Here is an 18,541-nt window from a genome sequence, read left to right as displayed (position 1 = left end):
GATTGCCCTAATCAGTCCGCTCTGTACTTTTTGTTCCCTCACACGACTTGCACACGATTCGGTGATCCAACCTTGTAATCCTTTGCTAAAAAAGAAATCTTTCTACACCTCACTGCTCCCCCACCTTTCTCTCTCTCTCTCTCTCTTTTTTTTTTTGGGGGGAGAGGAGGAAGTGGTTATTTCGTTTAGATGTTAGGGAAGGCTCTCTCGATCCGTCGCTACTTTGATTATTTTCTTCAGAAAGTAACCCAAGTGCTCAATAGAAATGCAAAAAATCAATGGGCCTGATTAACAACTACTTCTAACAACAGCAAAAAAAGGATTGGATGATCAGTCTCCGTAGGACAGAACGCTTCAATGGTGATGCAATCTATTAGCGATTTAGCCAAAAATAAAAAAATCAATGACGAACCCTCCTGAGTTTGCATTATGAGCATTACAGTTATTGAATACAGTTCACTAGAGAGATTTCAATGCGTTTATATTTTTATAAATTTATTTGTATTGATGTGTTTGTTTATTGGAATGAACATGACTTAAAAAATATGAATATGACGAGTTGTATTGCAACAAAAGAGTGAGGAAAAACAAAAAAAAAAAAGCCGAGCAAAATAACCATGGGGTCTTCAAGGAGAGCTCTGTTTGTTCATTGCTACTAAGACCAGACCTATTCAGGAGATATCACGAGTCGAAGGAAAGCAAATATATAAAAATATAAGTATTAAAGAGTAAATTAATAAAAATAAAAATAAAAATAAAAAAGACGAATCTTGGGCTGCATAGGATTTACCTTTAAAGTGGTGTCCCAGCTTCCTGTGCACATAGCCATACCATCGCTCGCTACACCCAAGCAGCTAACGCGATTATCATGTCCCATTAACACTCCTACACGCTCTCCACGAAGAGTATCCCAGACATTACAATTAAAATCGTCGTATCCAGAAAATAGTAGACGTCCCGAGATTGAAAAGGCAACAGATGTAATGCCACAGAGAATATTGTCGTGTGTGTAGATGTTCATTTCACGATCCGCGCGAAGATCGAACAGGCGGCATGAAGCATCATCAGAGCCAGTAGCGAATGCATCTCCACTTGGGAAAAACCTGTATCAAAAGTTTTCAAGGTTAGCCTCAACCTCATGCAACTTAAAGAGTCAATGCATTATATCCTAAACATGAACTGTTGCCTATACATACTGGACTGCGTTAATATCTGATTCGTGCCCTGTAAACGTTTGAACGCAGCGTGCAGTTCTAATATCCCAAACCTTGGAAGTCGCATCGCATGCTCCTGAAACAAAAACGCGCTGGTCAGGGGATATAGACAGACTGCAAGCGATGATACAGATAATTGGGTAACATTGAATTGGAGTAAAGATCATAGAGTTTAGTGAGTTTAGTATGCAACTGTAAACGAGTTCACTTAACGGAAAGCACATTATCCCATAGTGTGTGAATGTCAAAAAGCTTCACCTCATAACGTCTCCTGTGTGATCGCTGAACTCCGTTAGCTTGACTCCTGCATCCAGATCCCAAAGCATACAGGTCATATCACCACTTGATGTCAAGATTTGGCGATCATTAAGGAAACGACAACAAGAGAGATATCCAGAATGTGCACTCAATTCCCTTGCAACTTTAACCGACCCCTCTCTTGTACGGAGGTTATAGACTGAGCACATGTTGTCAAGTCCTCCGCATGCAACATAGTTGCCTGTTGGGGCATATGCACAAGTCATAACCCACGACGAACGTAGGGGAATGGCATACACTTTATTAGTCGTATAAGCATCCCAAACAATCAATTTGCCATCCTGTGATGCTGAGACCAAGTGCCGTTTATCTGTCGCCCAGTGCATGGCGTAAATCTTGGCAAGATGGCCCTTGAGTACTCTGCGGATACGCATCCCAATGCGAGTCAGAGGTTCAAGCTCTTGAGACATGGACTTCACTGTAAAGCGTTCATGATATTCCGTATGTTCCCATCATTGTTTTATCGTTAGCAGGAGCCATTGGAGGAAGCCAAATATGCAATTACGACAGACACATGTTAAAATAAGGTTGATTCGATCGTGGTGTTAGAGTGTAATCCTTTGTTTAGCGCGTCCCCAACGAGGAAGCAAGCAACCAATGCATTTACAGATCTCTTTAGCATATGCTAAGTAGTCTGTAGTTAGTCTTACATGAGGTGTCATTCAGGGCTGACTTCTTTTCTCTGATCTTGTCCTTAAGATATTCAGCCTCTTTCCGCGCATTGGCGATGCGATCTGCCATTTCTTGACTCATGGTAAGGATGCAGCTGACGTTTGGGCTAAGGTTAGAGTGCAGGGTTGGCGACAAGTGATTAATTGCGCCAGCAGACAACGGAGGAAAGGGCTATAATTGGCCAGTTGGTGTTACAACATGAGGATAATAGGGACATGTTTTAGTAAGAAAGAACTGTCTCTTTGACCAGGACGGTAGCAGGTGTGAGATTGAGAGCATCAAGAAATTAATGAGCTGCAGGCCCAAGCATCAAAGGCAGCAAATGAATGTGAAAAAACAGGGGAGGGAAGAAAAAGCTGAAATTCTGAATTCACACTTAAACAGGGAGTGCAAGCTCATCCAATAGTTAAATTGAATACAAAATACCTCAACTAAGGAAAAGTGAGTGGTTGAAAGGCCTGTAAAGACAGGTTGTGTGAAGTATTTTGTTTGATGAGAGCGCTCTGAGAGGTGAATAAGAACGAGGGGGTGAGTGAATCAATGATACACAATGCGATGTGTTGATGGATAAAGTATCTATTAATTTGTGAACGGTGATACTACTATAGGCGAAGTAAACAATGACGGAGTGTGAGTGGAAGAGCTGAGAGAGAGGATGTACGTCGTCAGTTTTTTTCGATTTCTCTTTTTTAAAGTATTGTCTATGCAAGAAGAAAAGAGTTCGAGCCAAGAACGAATGGGGTGCAACCAGTAGAGTGGGATAGTTGATAGTCGGGATATGGATGGACCGGCTGGATGATAGAGTATGAGAGAAAGTGGCATGCAAAGGGATGATCGCACATTTGTACCTGATGAGAGGCGATGCTGAATCGTCTTTTTGAATGGCTGATGAGAGAACAGAAAAGAAGACAAAGAATGAGAGACACGAACTGGCGATGGAGGGAGAAAGGAAGGAAGGAAAAATAGAATGTGCGAATGTGAGAGAAAGAGTGTGAACAACGAACAAGAAGGGAGAAAGAAAAGGAGCGTTTGCTCTGCTCAACAGTACAAATGTTCACACATGCTCTCTATCCTTAATTTCTTTCCTTCCCTTCCCTTTGCTTCTTTTATTTATTTTCTCAGGTGGATGAAGGTGCATCTTTGGTTTTGCAAAGTCGCGATTTCAAGTTGTTTAACTAATATCCCAACGACGCTTTGGGCATCCCAATCATTTTTTTTTTACATTTTGTCGCTGTGTCTCTTTAGTGCGCCATTTACAGGCATGCGCTCACGAATATTTATTTATTATGGTTCCGAAGCACAGATAAAGCAACCTTGAAGCTTGAGTTGTCATCGTACACACCACATTGACTTGTGTCCACCCTCAAACCATGTTTTCTTTTTTTTTTTTTTTTTTTTTTTTTTTAAACACTGGCGTTCTCGGGAATTACGATGTAATTCCTAATAGAAGTTGATGCTCTCAGCTCACAATGATTTTTTTTTTTGCCCTCCTCTCCCTCTCTTCTTAAGCCATGTCTAGGACCCAATATCCAATGGATGCGCTTACTTTTAATCAAGGACTGATACACCAAGAAACAGAGAACAAAAAGGATGCTAACATACAAACCACCAAAAGGTTAATGGTATTCATACTTCACATACATTTGGCCGCATGTTTTAAAGGGTGTTCAAACCCGATTTTTCTTCGATCGATCTAAAAAAAAAAAAAAAAAATGGATCGTGGCTGGCCACAGTAACAAGTCTACTCCAAATTTTGCAAGGGATTTATTTTTATGGCATACAGGACAACATGTGGTCTAAATAAAGCTGTGTCACTAGAATATTGCCACCGGTGCCTTTATTCCTTCGTCTGTGTGAACAGGGCGAAATTACCTTTTCCTCCCATGCTTACCCATTCAAAAGAAGGTTCAAACTTAGTTTCGTGGTGTGGAACTCTTTTTCCCACCACGGGTCTTTTGTTCGGACATATGAAAGAGAGGCGTGGCTTAAGAGGTGATTTCCAAAAAAAAAAAACTCCGCAATCTTCGGCAGCCACAGGGTGTGAATATTAAATCCCAATTCTTTTTTTTTTTTTCTTGTTGCCTGGTTGAATGGTGTAGAGACTGTGATGCGCTTGCACTTGACATTGTACAAAATAGCCACAAACAAGGGCTGCACATAGTTTGATCAAGAAAGCTAAGTGTGCGACAATTGCCTTACAACAATACAGTGAGCCACCCGGTCGTACACAAAAATACAATAATGTCTTTGAGAGCGGTTTGTCGAATAGTCGGTATACGCTTGCACTTTTATGTAAGTGATCGAGAAAACATGACCACTGGCTTTATACTCGCCTTCTGATCCTGTCTCCTAAAGTCAGGGGTTGAGTCCAGTGTCAAGGTTGTCAAGGCTATGAGCCTTGGACGTACTTAGCTCAGAGATGCCATCTGGGATACTGGCGCCAGCATTGATCTTGGGCTGATCTGCACTGAGATCTACTCGCTTCTCTGTTTTCCTTTGAGTGTCATCGTATTCGTAGAAACACTGTGCTTTTACATTTCTATTTCTTAGTGATACGTTGAATAATTCTCATTATTACTGACCTTGGCAATGGGTATATAGAACGTCGGATGCAAAGATACCTCGGAAGTCCGCCTACCGAGGGTGATATGGTTTCGATATAAACTCCTGCAGTTGTTGTGAGCGAATGCATGCGTGAATGAGTGAATGAAAGGATGTCTTGAACCAGCTTTGTTTCATTTTGAGGACCAGGAAAAGCCACAGTTTAAATTTCATTTTCACACGTGAACCATAGTGCCTCATATTGATTTGAAGTAGACACTGACGACAACAAGGTTGAGCTCTCTCTTTTTTACTATTCAACTTCATTATGGGTACTGTGTGATCAGGACTGTGTGTCACACAAGTGAGAGAATGGATGTGCTAGTAGAATCCATCGCTAACCATCGATTGTTGTTTTTATCCATCTATCTATGCTTATACCGATCATACCGTTGTTTTCCATACTTGAAATCCGTATTGATGCTGGATTTTGCCTCGGGGGACCTTATTATTATCATTATTATTTTGTTATCTGAACGGGAACTTCTTGGGCGCGACTCTACAAACATGTCATGATACCATGATTATGAACAAATCTCATGGAATCAATTTACATCTGATTTATCAATGGAATCAAAATTCATTTGTTCGGATCAATATTAATTTTTTGATTGGGAATCTTTTTCGGCTGCTGATCACAATATCTGGACATAAATCGAAAAACATCACTTTTGTTCTGATCGCTCCTTCTGAAACAATCAATTATTTGAATGCAACAGCCGTTGGAAAGAATAAGTAAGTCTTCCGCCGCACTATTTATCAAGTTAGTGTTTTTTCTTTATTGTTCAGACTATTAATACTAAAGGTACTTTTATTTTCTTGTAGGCGTCTCTCGAAAGGCAAGAAGGGTCTCAAGAAGAAGGTGTAAAGTATCGTTACAGGATTCTTTTTATTTGTCAATCAGAATAGGATTTTGGATTAGAAAGTAGTTTCAACTTCAGCTTTTCAAGGATGATAAATAGAAAGGATGCTCATTCGAGAGTTTTTCGTCAGGAATCAGCTAGTTGGAGAGGCATGAGAGACATGAGTTGCACTGGATCAGCCTTGGCAATGATGCGTGATGGAATGGACTTTTTTCAGGTTGTTCCTGCCACATCGGCCAGAGTCTGTACTTAGTTTGTTCAGTGAACGCACGGAGAAGATCTTTCATGCCCCTTCAGATGTCGATGACACTTTTACCATTTTTATATTAAGGCGTATTGACAGCTTTATTCTTTCCAAAGAAAAGACAATTTCTCACAGATAACGACAGCAAAACAGGATAGGGTTGAACTGAACTGCAACGTTTTTTTCAGGAATGATTATGGACAACGTGATTCGATTTTTTTTTTTTTTTTCCTTTGTGTATATTCAGGACGAACAGCTCTTCAACAAACTGCCATTCTTTAAAAAAATATCATGAACGAAGATCTGATGTTCGATGAACGCATTTTCTGTTAATTTCATACTGTAACAATAGTGTCGACCCTTTCACCCGTAAGGACTGGTACGATATCAAGGCTCCTTCTACCTTTGATGTCCGCAACGTTGGTAAGACCCTTGTTAACCGTACCCAGGGTTTGAAAAACGCCAACGATGCCTTGAAGGGCCGTGTCCTCGAGATTTCCCTTGCTGATTTGAACAAGAACGAGGAATACTCTTTCCGCAAGGTCAAGCTGCGCGTTGATGAGGTCCAGGGAAAGAACTGCCTCACCAACTTCCACGGCATGGACATGACCTCGGACAAGCTCCGCTCCATGGTTCGCAAGTGGCAGGTACGGAATTCACATCATCATTTCGATGATTTGCATCATTAGGTAGATGGTCCACTATGGCAAGGTTTCATAGCCGACTAACCATATTACATACTATGTTCTATATTCATTAGACAATTATTGAGGCTCACGTCGATGTCAAGACCACTGATGGATACTTGCTCCGCCTCTTCGCTGTTGCCTTCACCAAGAAGGGTGTTCACCAGGTCAAGAAGACCACCTACGCCCAGTCTGCTCAGATCCGTCAGATTCGCAAGAAGATGTTCGAGATCATGACTGCCCAGGCCACCTCATGCGACTTGAAGGAGCTCGTCCACAAGTTCATCCCTGAGGTTATTGGAAACGAGATTGAGAAGTCTTGCAAGTCCATCTACCCTCTCCGTGATGTCTACATTCGCAAGGTCAAGATCCTCAAGGCCCCCAAGTTCGATCTTGGCAAGCTCCTCGAGCTCCACTCTGGTGCTGACGTTGACACCACTGGCGCTAAGGTTGAGCGCAAGGGCGACTTCAAGGAGCCTGAAATCCTTGCTGAGGTTTAAAAGTCTCATTCCCCCTCATCTACGATCCTCTCTACTTTGAACCTTCAGAAAATAAAGAAAACTTGTTATCTTTCGGTAACGGCCATTTTTTTTTTCCTCCTCTCCTTTTTATTTGTTTGAATGTGGGTGCTGTGGGGTCAATGCTCAAAGAGAATCGCATAGTTTAATGACTTGGTCGAATAGTTAAATAGATGGGCAAAGTCTTGTGTTTCTTTCGTAGTATTTCTTTTACATGATATACAAACCAAAAGAGACGTCCATGCAAGGAATTTGCTCTCAAAGTCAATATTCTGTCTTTAATCTGTTTGGAAGAAAAGGAGGCATGATTGGTCATACAAATAAAAAAAGCAGTTTACCTATAGCATGTGCTTGTGCGTTTTTTTTTTTTTTTTTTTTTTTTTTTTTTTTTAATTATATGTATACAATTGCATGCTTTCCTGATTTTCAGAAATCATATGTTGGCACGAGCTACAGCTAACATGGTCATGGCTTTATGAATGAAATCCATGAACAAATCTATAGAACACTAGGCTTAAGCACAGCCGATCGTAGCAACAAGGCTACTCTACAGCTTACAGTACCCCGTTCAATTAAAGACGTCTGCAATGTATTTATCTTTTCCAATATTTGGAATTAACCTTAACAGGAACCTCATCAAGTCTTTCCGTTCCACAAGATAATTCCGCGTAGCAAGCATGATCCAGGAGCCGAAACTCCATTCAAATTCAACTAGTTATCGGGAAAGGCGGTAATCGGCGCGCTGTAGCACAGATTCTGACTTGCAGGCGTTCGGCCATAATCTAACGGATGATAGCTTCGGGCCATGGCCTGTTCAAATACCAATTATTTGAATGAACGGTTCCTCTTGTACAAAGTTCAGTTACTATTGTATTGCAACAACATTTCATCACTAGAATAAAACTAACCTGTCTCACGACGGTCTACGCCCAGTTCACGTTCCCTAGAAGCGGGTGAACACTCCAACGCTTACTGAATTCTGCTTCATATGATGGGAAGAGCCGACATCGAAAGATCAAATAGCAGCGTCGCTATGAACGCTTGGCCACAGGTCAGTTGTTGATATGGCTCTTTTCCTGTGGTTTTACCATCCTGTTATTTCTTTCATTTTACTATCGGTCATCACCAGAGTCCAAAAGTGTGCAAAATCGGTCGTAAAGTTATGACAATAGTTTCGTACAGGAGGCATTCCATCACTCTTTCCCTTTTCTTCCTTCGTATGCACAAGTTCAAATATGTCACATAAAAATTTCAATTGATGCTGTTATTGCTATTCTGGTGGGGTATATACTGAAGCTATTATTGATGCAATTGTTAATATCTGCATAGAGCTGCGATCTAACGCTGCGATCTAACGCTGCGAAATAAGTTTGGGATATTATTTTGGCTGCCAGGTTCATTCAAATTCACATTTCTATTGATCACAAGTTCCGGCCACCGGTGCTTGAACCATCCCCATTGAGGTTCATCCTCAAGTGACCCTCCACTAACGTCATGGCGACTGCTGACATACGAAAACTTACGGAGATATGGCCAATTCTGCTCCATAAACTCCACCTCGGCTTGGCCTGGCAAGATCCACCGCGGCCAATAGTCAGTCCGTAGTCGTAGAACACGTAGGTTTCTGAGTCCACGCAGCAAGTGTAAGAGTCCCTGATTTCCCTCCGCTGCACAACTATCGTGCTCCTCGTCTTGCCCTATTATAATCGGAGCTTCAAGTCTCAGGTCCTTTATCCAGTACACGTCTGGCATGCTGTCGAACCCCGTATTACCAATTTCAAGCTCTTGTAGTCTCAACAAATGTCCAACTTGAGTCCAAAGGTGCGTTCTCGGTTCCGTGTAGGACTTGTAACCTTGCGAAGATGATCCCACTCTTTGTGAACCAAAGCTTACATAATTAGAAAGACGCAGGACCTCTAAACCCGTGCAGCTCCATCGGCCAGCCCTGAAATCGATGTCCTTATAGTTCTCTCTATAAAGGAAGTCTTCTTCTCGAGATGGAGGACCTTCAGCACACTACACTGCAAAAGAATCTGGTGGACAAATGCACTCGAGATCGCGCTGAAAGACTGCAGGGTCAGAACGGTTAGGGTATCAGTATGTCGGCAGAAATTATGTTCGTCAAGCGCTGAGGCTCCCCAAAGCGATATAGATGAAAGCGTGTTACATTTCCCGAGAATATCGTCTATCTCCGAGTCGAAACAATAGTCGGATCCTGATGCATAAGCGAAATGCTGTAGTTTTGGACATTCCGATCAAATGGCATGGCCAAGATCCCAAGCTGTGGTTTCTTCTACTCTAGGAAGTGTGAGAGACTGAAGGTTGGGTAGGCCAGAGTGGAAGAGGGGCTCTAAAAAGGTAGCGGGATATGGGAGATACTGGCGGGGAGGTAGCTCCAACTTGGTAATCATATGATATCCATTAGTCCTCAACTGGGGCTTAACGTCGTTGAATGCTTGTATCTCTTCTCTTTCTATTTTATCCTCATCCTCATCCTCATCCTCACCAAAAAAATCGCTATGGCTGTAGCTCTCAAATGAATAATTGCTACGCTCGTCATCGGAATTGGAATCCTCGTTAGTACGCCAATCTCCAAAACGAATTACCTCCAGTCATGGATGCTTGTTCAGTAGGTCGATTAGCATCTGGAGAGCTACGGGTATCGTTGGACTTTTAACAATCATGTAGATACGCAGTAATTTTAAATGCTGCAAGGCTAGAAACGCTGACAAGAAAGCATTTGGAACTTCCTGCACAAGGCAGGTATTGAGCTCCAGTTGCGTCAAATAGCGTTGCCGACCAATAGTTGAAATCAATGGATGCAAGTACCTCTCCTCGTTGTCGAATTCGTAATCGTTGGTTAAATTGTTGTCTTCGGTGCGAACGTGTAATCAAGTAAGTGAATCGCATCGTTCAATAAAATCGAAAGGTTCAGGACACAAGAGAAAAAAAACCCATGTCAGTGAACGCACGTGCTCCATATTTTGATCAAAACCCTCTATTGGGCATTCGTCATCCTCAATAGAATAATAATACCAAAGTATAAGGTGAAAGACGTTATGGAGGTCTTTGCAGGTTTGACAAAGTCGAGCAAGATCTAGGTCGTCCAAGAACCTGGAAATGATCCAGGCGATCTCCGGGATAGTAAATATGTTGATCTGACTATCCTTAGATGTACGCGATTTGATTGAAGTTGCCATTCCATACTCGTACTTGTTGACATTGACATACTCTTCAGATCTTCAGAATAGTGTATAGGCTCGTCATGGTTGTCATCGGCGGAGTCCTCGCTGTCTGTATCCAACTCGGATATTCGTCTCTTCTTAGTATTATCATTGTTGTTGTGGTTGTCGCCGTAGTTGTCTGAGCTTGTTGAAGCCCAGGATGTATCTTTTGGTTGGACGATGTTATCCGATGGCTTTTCTAGTGACGGTGACGCGTGAAAAACAACAGGTTTCGTCGGCGCGTTCTGAGCGATCAAAGACTGAGCATGGAGCCGTAAGACCGGTTTAACAAACAAGGCGTGACCGCTGAGATAACCCTTGTTGCTTGGTCAAGCCCCTTTTTCGATTGATCTTCTTTTCCATATCGTTTACAAATACTTCGATGTATCTCAAAATGTTTACTTTGTTTGGAGTCCTATTCCAGCCATTTGCATCACAAAAGTCCTGTGAATGAGGCAAAATAGGGGAAGTAAAGCAGGAAGGTTAATTCGCTTAAAAAAAAAAAAAAAAAAAAAAAAAAAAAGAGCGAGGGACAAGAGGAAATTAGTTTTTTTTTGACTTACTTCCCAAAAGACAATACCCGCATCTTCGTCAGAAAGTGATTTCATACGAATTGCTCTTTGGCGTCGAAACTCCCTATCTTCGTCTTTTGACAACCTACAGAATTTTCTTGATTTTCATTGTTGTGATCAAGTAATTAATTAAAAGAGAATGAGAGACCGAGAGTAAAGAATGGGAAGAATGAGAATAGAGTGAATAAGATGGGAGAAAAAGAAAATACAGTATGTATGTTGGAGATGGTTAGGTTGGTGCAAGTGATGAAGTGAGTTTGATGGGAGAAATGGATAGAATGAATGGAAAAAGAAACGCGTCTTCTACACAAAGCAATAGCGATTGCAATAGACGACACAAGCACTCATTCAGCCATGACCTTTAATAAGAGAGCGATACTCCGATACTCCCAAGCAAAGGTAATTGATACAATTAATTTACATGTACAACATTAATTGCTGTGATACTCTGTACTTTTATTTTTTACTCTTTGTTTTGATACACCAGTCGGTCTCTTGAGGTATGCAGGTGGCTCATGGAGCAATAGCAGTAGCAGCGAATGTGTAAAAGGTAGTTCATGTAGACAATGAACAGTAGATAGATGCTAATCTAGGGAGAGGGAGAGCGGCTTTATCGTTTGCCCAAAGCATGTGAAAGGGAAAAGGAAATAGAATCATGGAGCCCTGTGCATTGTGCACCAAGTTTAATTTTGGCCTAACAATTGTCGTTGTTGCATTTCATTGAGCCAATTCTGCAACGATAAATCTCATGCCATCAAGGCCATAAATACCCTTCTCCTTTTTTTTTTTTTTTTTTTGTTTTTTTTTTGTTTGTTTTTTTTTAAACACATTCCACTCTATCATTTATTCATACAGAACATCATTTCAACATACTTTTTTTATTTTTTTTTGTTGTTAACAAATGGCAAACGCAATTGAGAAACCAAGGAGCAAGGAAGAGTGGATCAAGTCTGAGGATGGCCATGATATCTTCACAAAAACTTGGTACGCTGTTGGTAACCCTGTTGCTTCAGTCGTCTTTGTTCATGGCCTTGGAGAACATATTGTTCGTAAGTATAATCATAAAAAAAAATTAGCCACAAGTAAAAGGCATATCTACATGTTAACGTTAACGTTAACGTTTATGATGGGAATGGGTAGAATTTTAAAAAAAAAAGCTTCTTTTTTTGTTTAGGCTACGATCATATTTTTGAAGAGTTTAATAAGGCTGGATTCCAAGTATCGGCCTTTGATCAACGCGGATTTGGTCAAACAGGTAAATCTTTTTTTTTTTTTTCTTCTTTTCTTGGATAGTTTGCATGGATGGATGCTCGACTATCGCCCAATCTCATACATTATATATATACATATATATATTTTTATTTGTTCAATAGGGAAAAAGTCAAAGACGTTAGGACGATCAGGAGGATACGTAAAGGCTATTCCTGATATCACAGCCGCATTGAAACGTGGGGAAATCCAGGGTGTACCATTGTTCCTCATGGGTCATTCCTATGTACGATTTCTCTCTTTTTTTTTTTTTTTTTTGTATGTTTGTATGTGGACTCGGGAAAAAAAATAAAAACTCTTTGGTCAAAGAGTCTGATCTTTTTGTCTTTTTTTCTTAGGGAGGAAGCCTGGTTCTCAATTATGACTGCATTGGTCCTTTGCGTACCAAATTAGCTGGTGTCATTGCCTCCGCACCTCTTGTTCTTGCAGCTGCATCTACTCGACCCAGCAATCTAGCCGTGTCGTTTGTAGGGGCTGTTTCCAGGATTGCACCATCATTGCGATTCCCTTTTAACCTGCCCTCAGCCTTTATTTCACGCGATCTTAAGGAGGTCTCCAAGTATAATGACGACCCTTTGGTGCATGGGTACGGCACCACTCTAGGCTTTTATGACATGTTGACCAACGCAAAGTTGTTGCTCACTGAGCGATACAAGAGTATCACCCCAGATGTCCCTCTGCTGATCTGTCACGGTTCTGCAGATGGGTTAACAGACCAGAGCGCAAGTAAGGCTTTCTTTGACAAGATCCAGGTCAAGGACAAGGAGTATAAGATCTATCCAGATCATTATCATGAGCTCCATAACGAGCCAGAGGACGATCGCAAGATCGTCATCGATTATTATATCCAGTGGATCCGTGCGCATTTGCCAAAATAATTCTTCCAGAATCCAAAAACTACCTTCATTAGAAACTCCAAATCAAAATCCAATCCACTGTTTTTTAAATTCTTTAAGACGAACACATTTTTTAATTCTTTAAGACGATCATGTTTTTTTTTAATTATAAAAAATCATCTTTATACTGTTCGTCAAATATGCTTCATTGTGATTATTCCTTGTAATCCTGACGTTGAGTCTGCGATGAATTAGGCGTTGATGTGGATGAGAGACCCAGAGAAGCAAAGAGGGACATGGGCGATATGCTTTTCATGGAAGGGAAAGAAGTAAATGATACGTCTGACCATTGCCCATATGACCCTTGCTGCTGCTGCAGTTGCTGCTGTTGTTGCTGTTGTTGCTGTTGTTGCTGTTGTTGCTGTTGTTGTTGCTGCTGTTGTTGCTGCTGTTGTTGTTGCTGCTGCAGTTGCTGCAGTTGCTGCAGATGTTGCTGTTGCCGTTGCCGTTCCTGTTCATCCTGCTGCGCTAGTAGTTCAGCCATTGTCAACTCTTCTCCGTTATCTTCGTCATCTCTCTTGGCATCGACCAGACTGTAATTGGCATCATCAAAGTGTGTTAAAGATACAGACGCTTGAGGCTGCATACCACCAATAAAAATACCAGTTGCTTTATCCTTGTCCTTGCGGTCATCTTTGATCACGCTATTACGGATGTATTTTGCTGAAATCCGAATACTTCTCGTCAAGCTCGATTTGACTTTCTGGGTCCGGCTGGGCGTACTGGTCAGACTGAATGTGCTGTTCCTGTTGCTGGCGTTATTGCCACTATTGTTGCTACCACTGCCTGCCACTGAGGCGCCAATGATGCTATCCCAAATATCAATATTAGGCAACGCTTCACTCGGTAGATGATGACCCTCAGCGAACGACAGCGGCGCACCTTCATTGTCAGAAAGCGGTGGTGAATGCATCGGCGGTTGCGTGCTACTCGCATCCGAATGCTGAGAGAATGATGAAATCATGGATACGGGACGAATTTTGGTGAAATCTCCAGATCTCCTCGCTTGTGCTTTTGTAGTGGCACTAGCTCGATCCTTATCTTTGGAAGATGCTGAAGAAGCAGGTCTTATAGTGCTGAAAAGACTTGACCCAATCCCTCCATCGCTCTCACGCCTTTTATGGAAGAGTGCAGATATATCCTGATGGTGGCTGTTAGCCCATACAGGCGGTGGGTATGATGGTGCTGGGTTTGCGGGCACAGTGCGTGTATCATAGTGTTGTCCAGCACGAGCGCCATTGGTGGCTGAAGGCGGTAAGGGCGACATGAGATTGGATCCATTTGTAGATGTCATAGATCCAGATGATCGTAGGCGAGGTGTGAGTGTTGGTTTAAAATCTAATGTACTTGGTATGGAAGGGACGGATGAGCTGGCTATGTTCATGTCTTTCACACTGCTTGGTCGCAGCCTGGAGCCTCCTTGCCAAGATTTAGTTCCCGTTGTTGAAGTGCTGGCCAATGGGGTAGACGTAAGTGGAGAAGTGGGCTTCGGTGTTGCTTCTCCTCTGGCAATACTCTTGGCTCGAAGATACTCCATTGCACTAGCTCCATCCTCACCTCTCAACTCTACAATCTGCCCAACACTCCTCCGGTGAGAATTATCATCGACTGGCTCCGAGTCTTTCGAGTCTAAATCCGCTAACGATGCAAGCGCGTTAGAGCTGATGGAAGCGTCCAAACTTGTGGTCATCTGTTCTATAGATAGCCGTGATCCAATGGAGCTCGAGACTTGCAGGGGGGCACCTCGTTCGATCAGGCCTTCTGATATCAATTCCTCCGAACGGGCCTTGTTCCCTTTTTTCAACTCGGGTACCTTCGCAGCAGCACCAGACTCAGAAGGGAGCTTAGACTTGTCAGCCGTTGTTGTTAGGCCATTGCTAACCAATTTAACCTCCATACTCGCATTACTTGCAGCTCCGTTCAGAATCAGGAATTCCGCAAGAGGATACACTTCGAACCGGTTATCAAGGGTAAAAGGCACTCCATGACGAAGTGAAATCAGCAATGGTGAAGTCTGCAATACCATCACAGATGAAATGGCACGCCCTCCCCCTAGAGGCCTTGGCCGGATTTCCAAGATACTCATTTGCTTTTGCTGCTCCTGCGGCGAAAGTATTTGAGTGCTGCTGATATTGGTCCTAACTCCCTCATCATGATCTACGTCAGTTGCTGGTGAAGACGATATGGTAAGCCTCGATAGTTGAGATGATTTATCTGAAGTAGAGGCCGAGCTTTCAAGTGATGGCTGTAATGCTTTTTCGGACGGGATGGGTTCACCCGTAGTGTCGAAAATATCCCTAAAGGTAAATGAGGTTTCGCTTTTCCTGGGCGGCAATGGAGGAGGCTGCGAGGAAGGCTCATGAATTTCAGTGAAGGGCCCAGAATCCATCATGTCATCTGCCTTTTGTACCATATTGAGGTTAGCACCAGCTGCGAACGCGGCAACCGCCGCTGGGATATCATTTACAGCCACTGCTCGGAAGAGTGCATCAGTCGCCTCTGCAGATTGGCTTTTAGAACTTTGTTGATTTGGTCGGTTCAAGAATGCTTTATCGACATATTTCTGACGAATGAAGGCGACTTTATATTCACGAGGATCATTCACCACCGGTTTCCTGAAAACGGTTTTGGCTTCTGCGGGTTGCGCGGTGGCCTTATGCAAGAGACCATCTGGGGTGATAAGGTTTGCCTCCCAAATGTCGTTTGAGATGTTGTTGCCCACTGAACGAATGAACTCAAAAAGATCCTTTGTATATGATGTTGTATCCAGGGTCAGCGAGCGTACTTTGGAGATATGGGTCCCAAGACCTCTGTGGATACCAGAGCATTCTACATCCGCAAAATATTTGCTTATTGTTAGTTTGTTGGTGAACACCTATAAATGGTTGAAAAACAAAGCACATTTCTACATTACAGTTCACTTACCTATACACACTAAGATACCGAGGTTGATTACGCACCAATCTGGGTTCTTGGCGCCACATTCAGCACAGATGGTGTTACTTGGATGTTTCTCTCGCATTAATCTCAGTAGTTGAGTGCCAAGTTGATCCGAATCTTGAGGAACGTTATTGCTATCAGATGAATCCCCGGCCTCGCCTTTTGGGTGAATGAACTGCCCAAGCTCAGTCAGAGCATCAGCTGCACTGCCTCCACGTTTCCGACCAACCGCTTGACCCGGCTGTACTCGATCCTGGATCGACATCGGTAGCGATGTGTTAAGAAGGATATGCTCCATACTAGCTCGAGCTAATCCTAATCCAGAGGTCAATCCTTTGTTATCCGAAGATCCTGCTGTTCGATAGCCACTTCTTGCATACTCCAAGTTCAGGTTTCGACAGCTACTTGTCCCGTTCAAGAGGCCCTGAATCGCATTTGAGATAACATTTATCCAAGAGTTCATATCTTCCGCACTTGTTGCTTGGTAAACTCTTCTGAACTTTGGTGTGATTACTTCGAAACAAAATCTTCGATCTTGGTCGCGACACGAACGAACCGTAGCAATTCGAAGGTTAATAGGGTCGTTATGAGGCTGAGTGACACCTTTTCTCCAGTGAGAATACTCATAGAGTTGGCCCTCAGATAGAACACACCAGTATTTGTGCCAATTGATATTGGGTTTCTCAAGGACAGTGTTATTGTGCCCACTCGGTCGGCTGGTTGCAAATAGAAAACCTTCCTTACGTCTCCCCAGAGCGAGGCCAGCATCGATATCCTGGTGTTCTAGGTCACGAATGCCCGAGATACTGAGCGAACTGGCGTTACTAGGTTGAGATGGGTTATCCGCAGAAGTGGGAGTGTTGGCATCAGATGCCAAAGGCTGAAAATCGAATGAGTCTCTTTCAAAGTAAGGTGTTCTCGGCGATTCTAAACTAAGGTTGGATGATGATGCAGTGAGCAAAGATTGTGTCAGGACTAGGCCAGGCCCGTCCTTGGTGTACTGCCTTGAAGGAGGGCGCAGTAACGCAAGGGAATTTTCAACGGCTTGGCGAGCCTTGTGCTGATCCATTCGCTGCCTATTGGTGGTAGCAATAGTAGCCAGCTCCGGTCGGAGCCCTTCTGCGACTGTGCCCATGTCGAAAATACACTGGCAATGCTTCTCTGCATAGTTGGTAAGATTGACACAAATTTCATCCCCTTTACTGCCGCCAGCCTTCATTTCAATCAAAAAGTTCCAATACTCGAGTCGCTTGCGTTCGAAGTGCCGCCGTTTCTTTTCGTGCTTTGCGTCCGCTTCCATCTTTTTTTGAGTATTATCCTGCTTTATGCTCATGTATCGCGATAGAAAGCTGTAAAACTCCTTGCTTTCCTCATCAAACGATTTCCGACGCATTTCTGCTTCTTTGATATCAACTCCGTAAAATTGTGATAAGGGCTCAATGATAAAAGTCTTCATATACTGCGTCAGCGTCTCAGACTGGCCTGCAAGTTGAGTTGTTAATGGCCGCAAGTATTGTTGCACTAAAGGTTCTGCCGCCTTCATCAAATTCAACTCCTTGACAAGAGCTTCCTCCGCAGCCACCCATGCCTTCCTGGTTTCTAAAACATTCTGTGCAGCCTTCAAAATCCGTTTCGTAGCCGATTTCATGTTACGGATATGCTGCTCGCATTCCACAACAGTGGCCCGAAATAAGGGCCCATCCTCCGTGTCGTTAGCCAGGGGTATCGGAGGGACTGCTGTTGACGTTGCAGATGCTCCAGATATGGTCTTTTCTCCTTCTAGTTGAGAGAACACATCCTGAAAGCTTGGTAGAGAGTTGTGGCTCGGAGGTAACGATGGTAATTTGTTCCAAAATGCCGGGATGCGGCTATTGTAGTTCTTTTCAGGGGTGGTACTTCTACGCCAGTGGCGCGCATTCTTTACCGAGTTCCGCTGGATGCCAGATTGCAATCTCATACCCTCATTGACTACTGAATTTGAACCATCTGCATTAAAAGAATATTCCCCCAGAAAAAAGAGAAATAAAAAAGAATTGAAAACACTTTTAGTATGTTGCTAAATGCAGTCAGATGCTTTTCAGGTGCGATAAGTAAAATACCAGGACTTACATTGAATCCAAAACGAAAACATTGATAGGATTTCCAATGCACCAGTTGAATGGCTACGGGTCATGAACTAGGTTTGTATCAACCAATAAGAGTCAAAAAAAGTGTTTAATATTGATCAATATATGGATAAAAAAAAAAAAAAAAAAAAGTCTGAATATACACTTACAGCAAAAACAGCTTTATGACTCTGTGCCGCTAGCTGTGGCCGATCGTCGGTTTGGTAATCCCATTCCCAAGTGTGTGTTTCGTTATCCTCTGAAGGTAGTCTTATCTGCACAGTTGAGATAGATCCAGGGTTGTCCATTAACTAAGACCATTGTAATAGTTGATAAAATGCCTGTTAGTGTTCAGTTAATCTTTTTTTTTTTTTTTGTGACTCTTGCTTTTTGATTCTTTATAGTTTTAAAGAACCTTT

The 18,541-nt window shown here is 42.6% G+C and overlaps 5 protein-coding genes across 5 annotated transcripts; 2 read left to right on the top strand and 3 right to left on the bottom strand.

The window, feature by feature from the left end:
• Window positions 1-655: 655 nt before the first annotated feature.
• On the bottom strand, window positions 656-2,273 carry BCR41DRAFT_378496 (WD40-repeat-containing domain protein; the record flags this gene model as incomplete). The annotated part of the gene is made up of 5 exons (XM_022027162.1): window positions 656-667; window positions 791-1,103; window positions 1,197-1,328; window positions 1,473-1,950; window positions 2,183-2,273. 5 exons carry the CDS (start codon window positions 2,271-2,273, stop codon window positions 656-658), a joined length of 1,026 nt encoding a protein of 341 aa, XP_021878845.1.
• A 2,894-nt stretch (window positions 2,274-5,167) lies between these two features.
• Window positions 5,168-7,295, top strand: BCR41DRAFT_358644 (ribosomal S3Ae family-domain-containing protein). Its single transcript, XM_022025076.1, has 4 exons — window positions 5,168-5,540; window positions 5,631-5,669; window positions 6,265-6,559; window positions 6,673-7,295. Exons 1-4 carry the CDS (start codon window positions 5,326-5,328, stop codon window positions 7,096-7,098), a joined length of 975 nt encoding a protein of 324 aa, XP_021878844.1. The 5' UTR covers window positions 5,168-5,325; the 3' UTR covers window positions 7,099-7,295.
• A 1,159-nt stretch (window positions 7,296-8,454) lies between these two features.
• Window positions 8,455-10,948, bottom strand: BCR41DRAFT_398828 (hypothetical protein; the record flags this gene model as incomplete). Its single annotated transcript, XM_022028998.1, has 6 exons — window positions 8,455-9,132; window positions 9,414-9,689; window positions 9,774-9,988; window positions 10,348-10,600; window positions 10,743-10,784; window positions 10,904-10,948. 6 exons carry the CDS (start codon window positions 10,946-10,948, stop codon window positions 8,455-8,457), a joined length of 1,509 nt encoding a protein of 502 aa, XP_021878843.1.
• A 793-nt stretch (window positions 10,949-11,741) lies between these two features.
• On the top strand, window positions 11,742-13,165 carry BCR41DRAFT_325606 (Alpha/Beta hydrolase protein). Its single transcript, XM_022021591.1, has 4 exons — window positions 11,742-11,961; window positions 12,087-12,167; window positions 12,286-12,407; window positions 12,520-13,165. The coding sequence occupies exons 1-4, from the start codon at window positions 11,814-11,816 to the stop codon at window positions 13,057-13,059; spliced, it is 891 nt and encodes a 296-aa protein (XP_021878842.1). The 5' UTR covers window positions 11,742-11,813; the 3' UTR covers window positions 13,060-13,165.
• Window positions 13,166-15,703: 2,538 nt separating this feature from the next.
• BCR41DRAFT_309500 (hypothetical protein) lies at window positions 15,704-17,974 on the bottom strand (the record flags this gene model as incomplete). The annotated part of the gene is made up of 4 exons (XM_022020954.1): window positions 15,704-15,906; window positions 16,003-16,263; window positions 16,387-16,897; window positions 16,994-17,974. Coding segments are annotated over 4 exons (1,956 nt in total), but the record flags the coding sequence as incomplete, so codon positions are not given.
• Between the last annotated feature and the right edge of the window lie 567 nt (window positions 17,975-18,541).

The sequence above is a fragment of the Lobosporangium transversale genome (assembly GCF_002105155.1).
Source record: "Lobosporangium transversale strain NRRL 3116 chromosome Unknown BCR41scaffold_34, whole genome shotgun sequence".
Taxonomy (NCBI): domain Eukaryota; kingdom Fungi; phylum Mortierellomycota; class Mortierellomycetes; order Mortierellales; family Mortierellaceae; genus Lobosporangium; species Lobosporangium transversale.
Note: the sequence above shows the minus strand (reverse complement) of the source record. Positions and strands in the feature narration are given on the sequence as shown.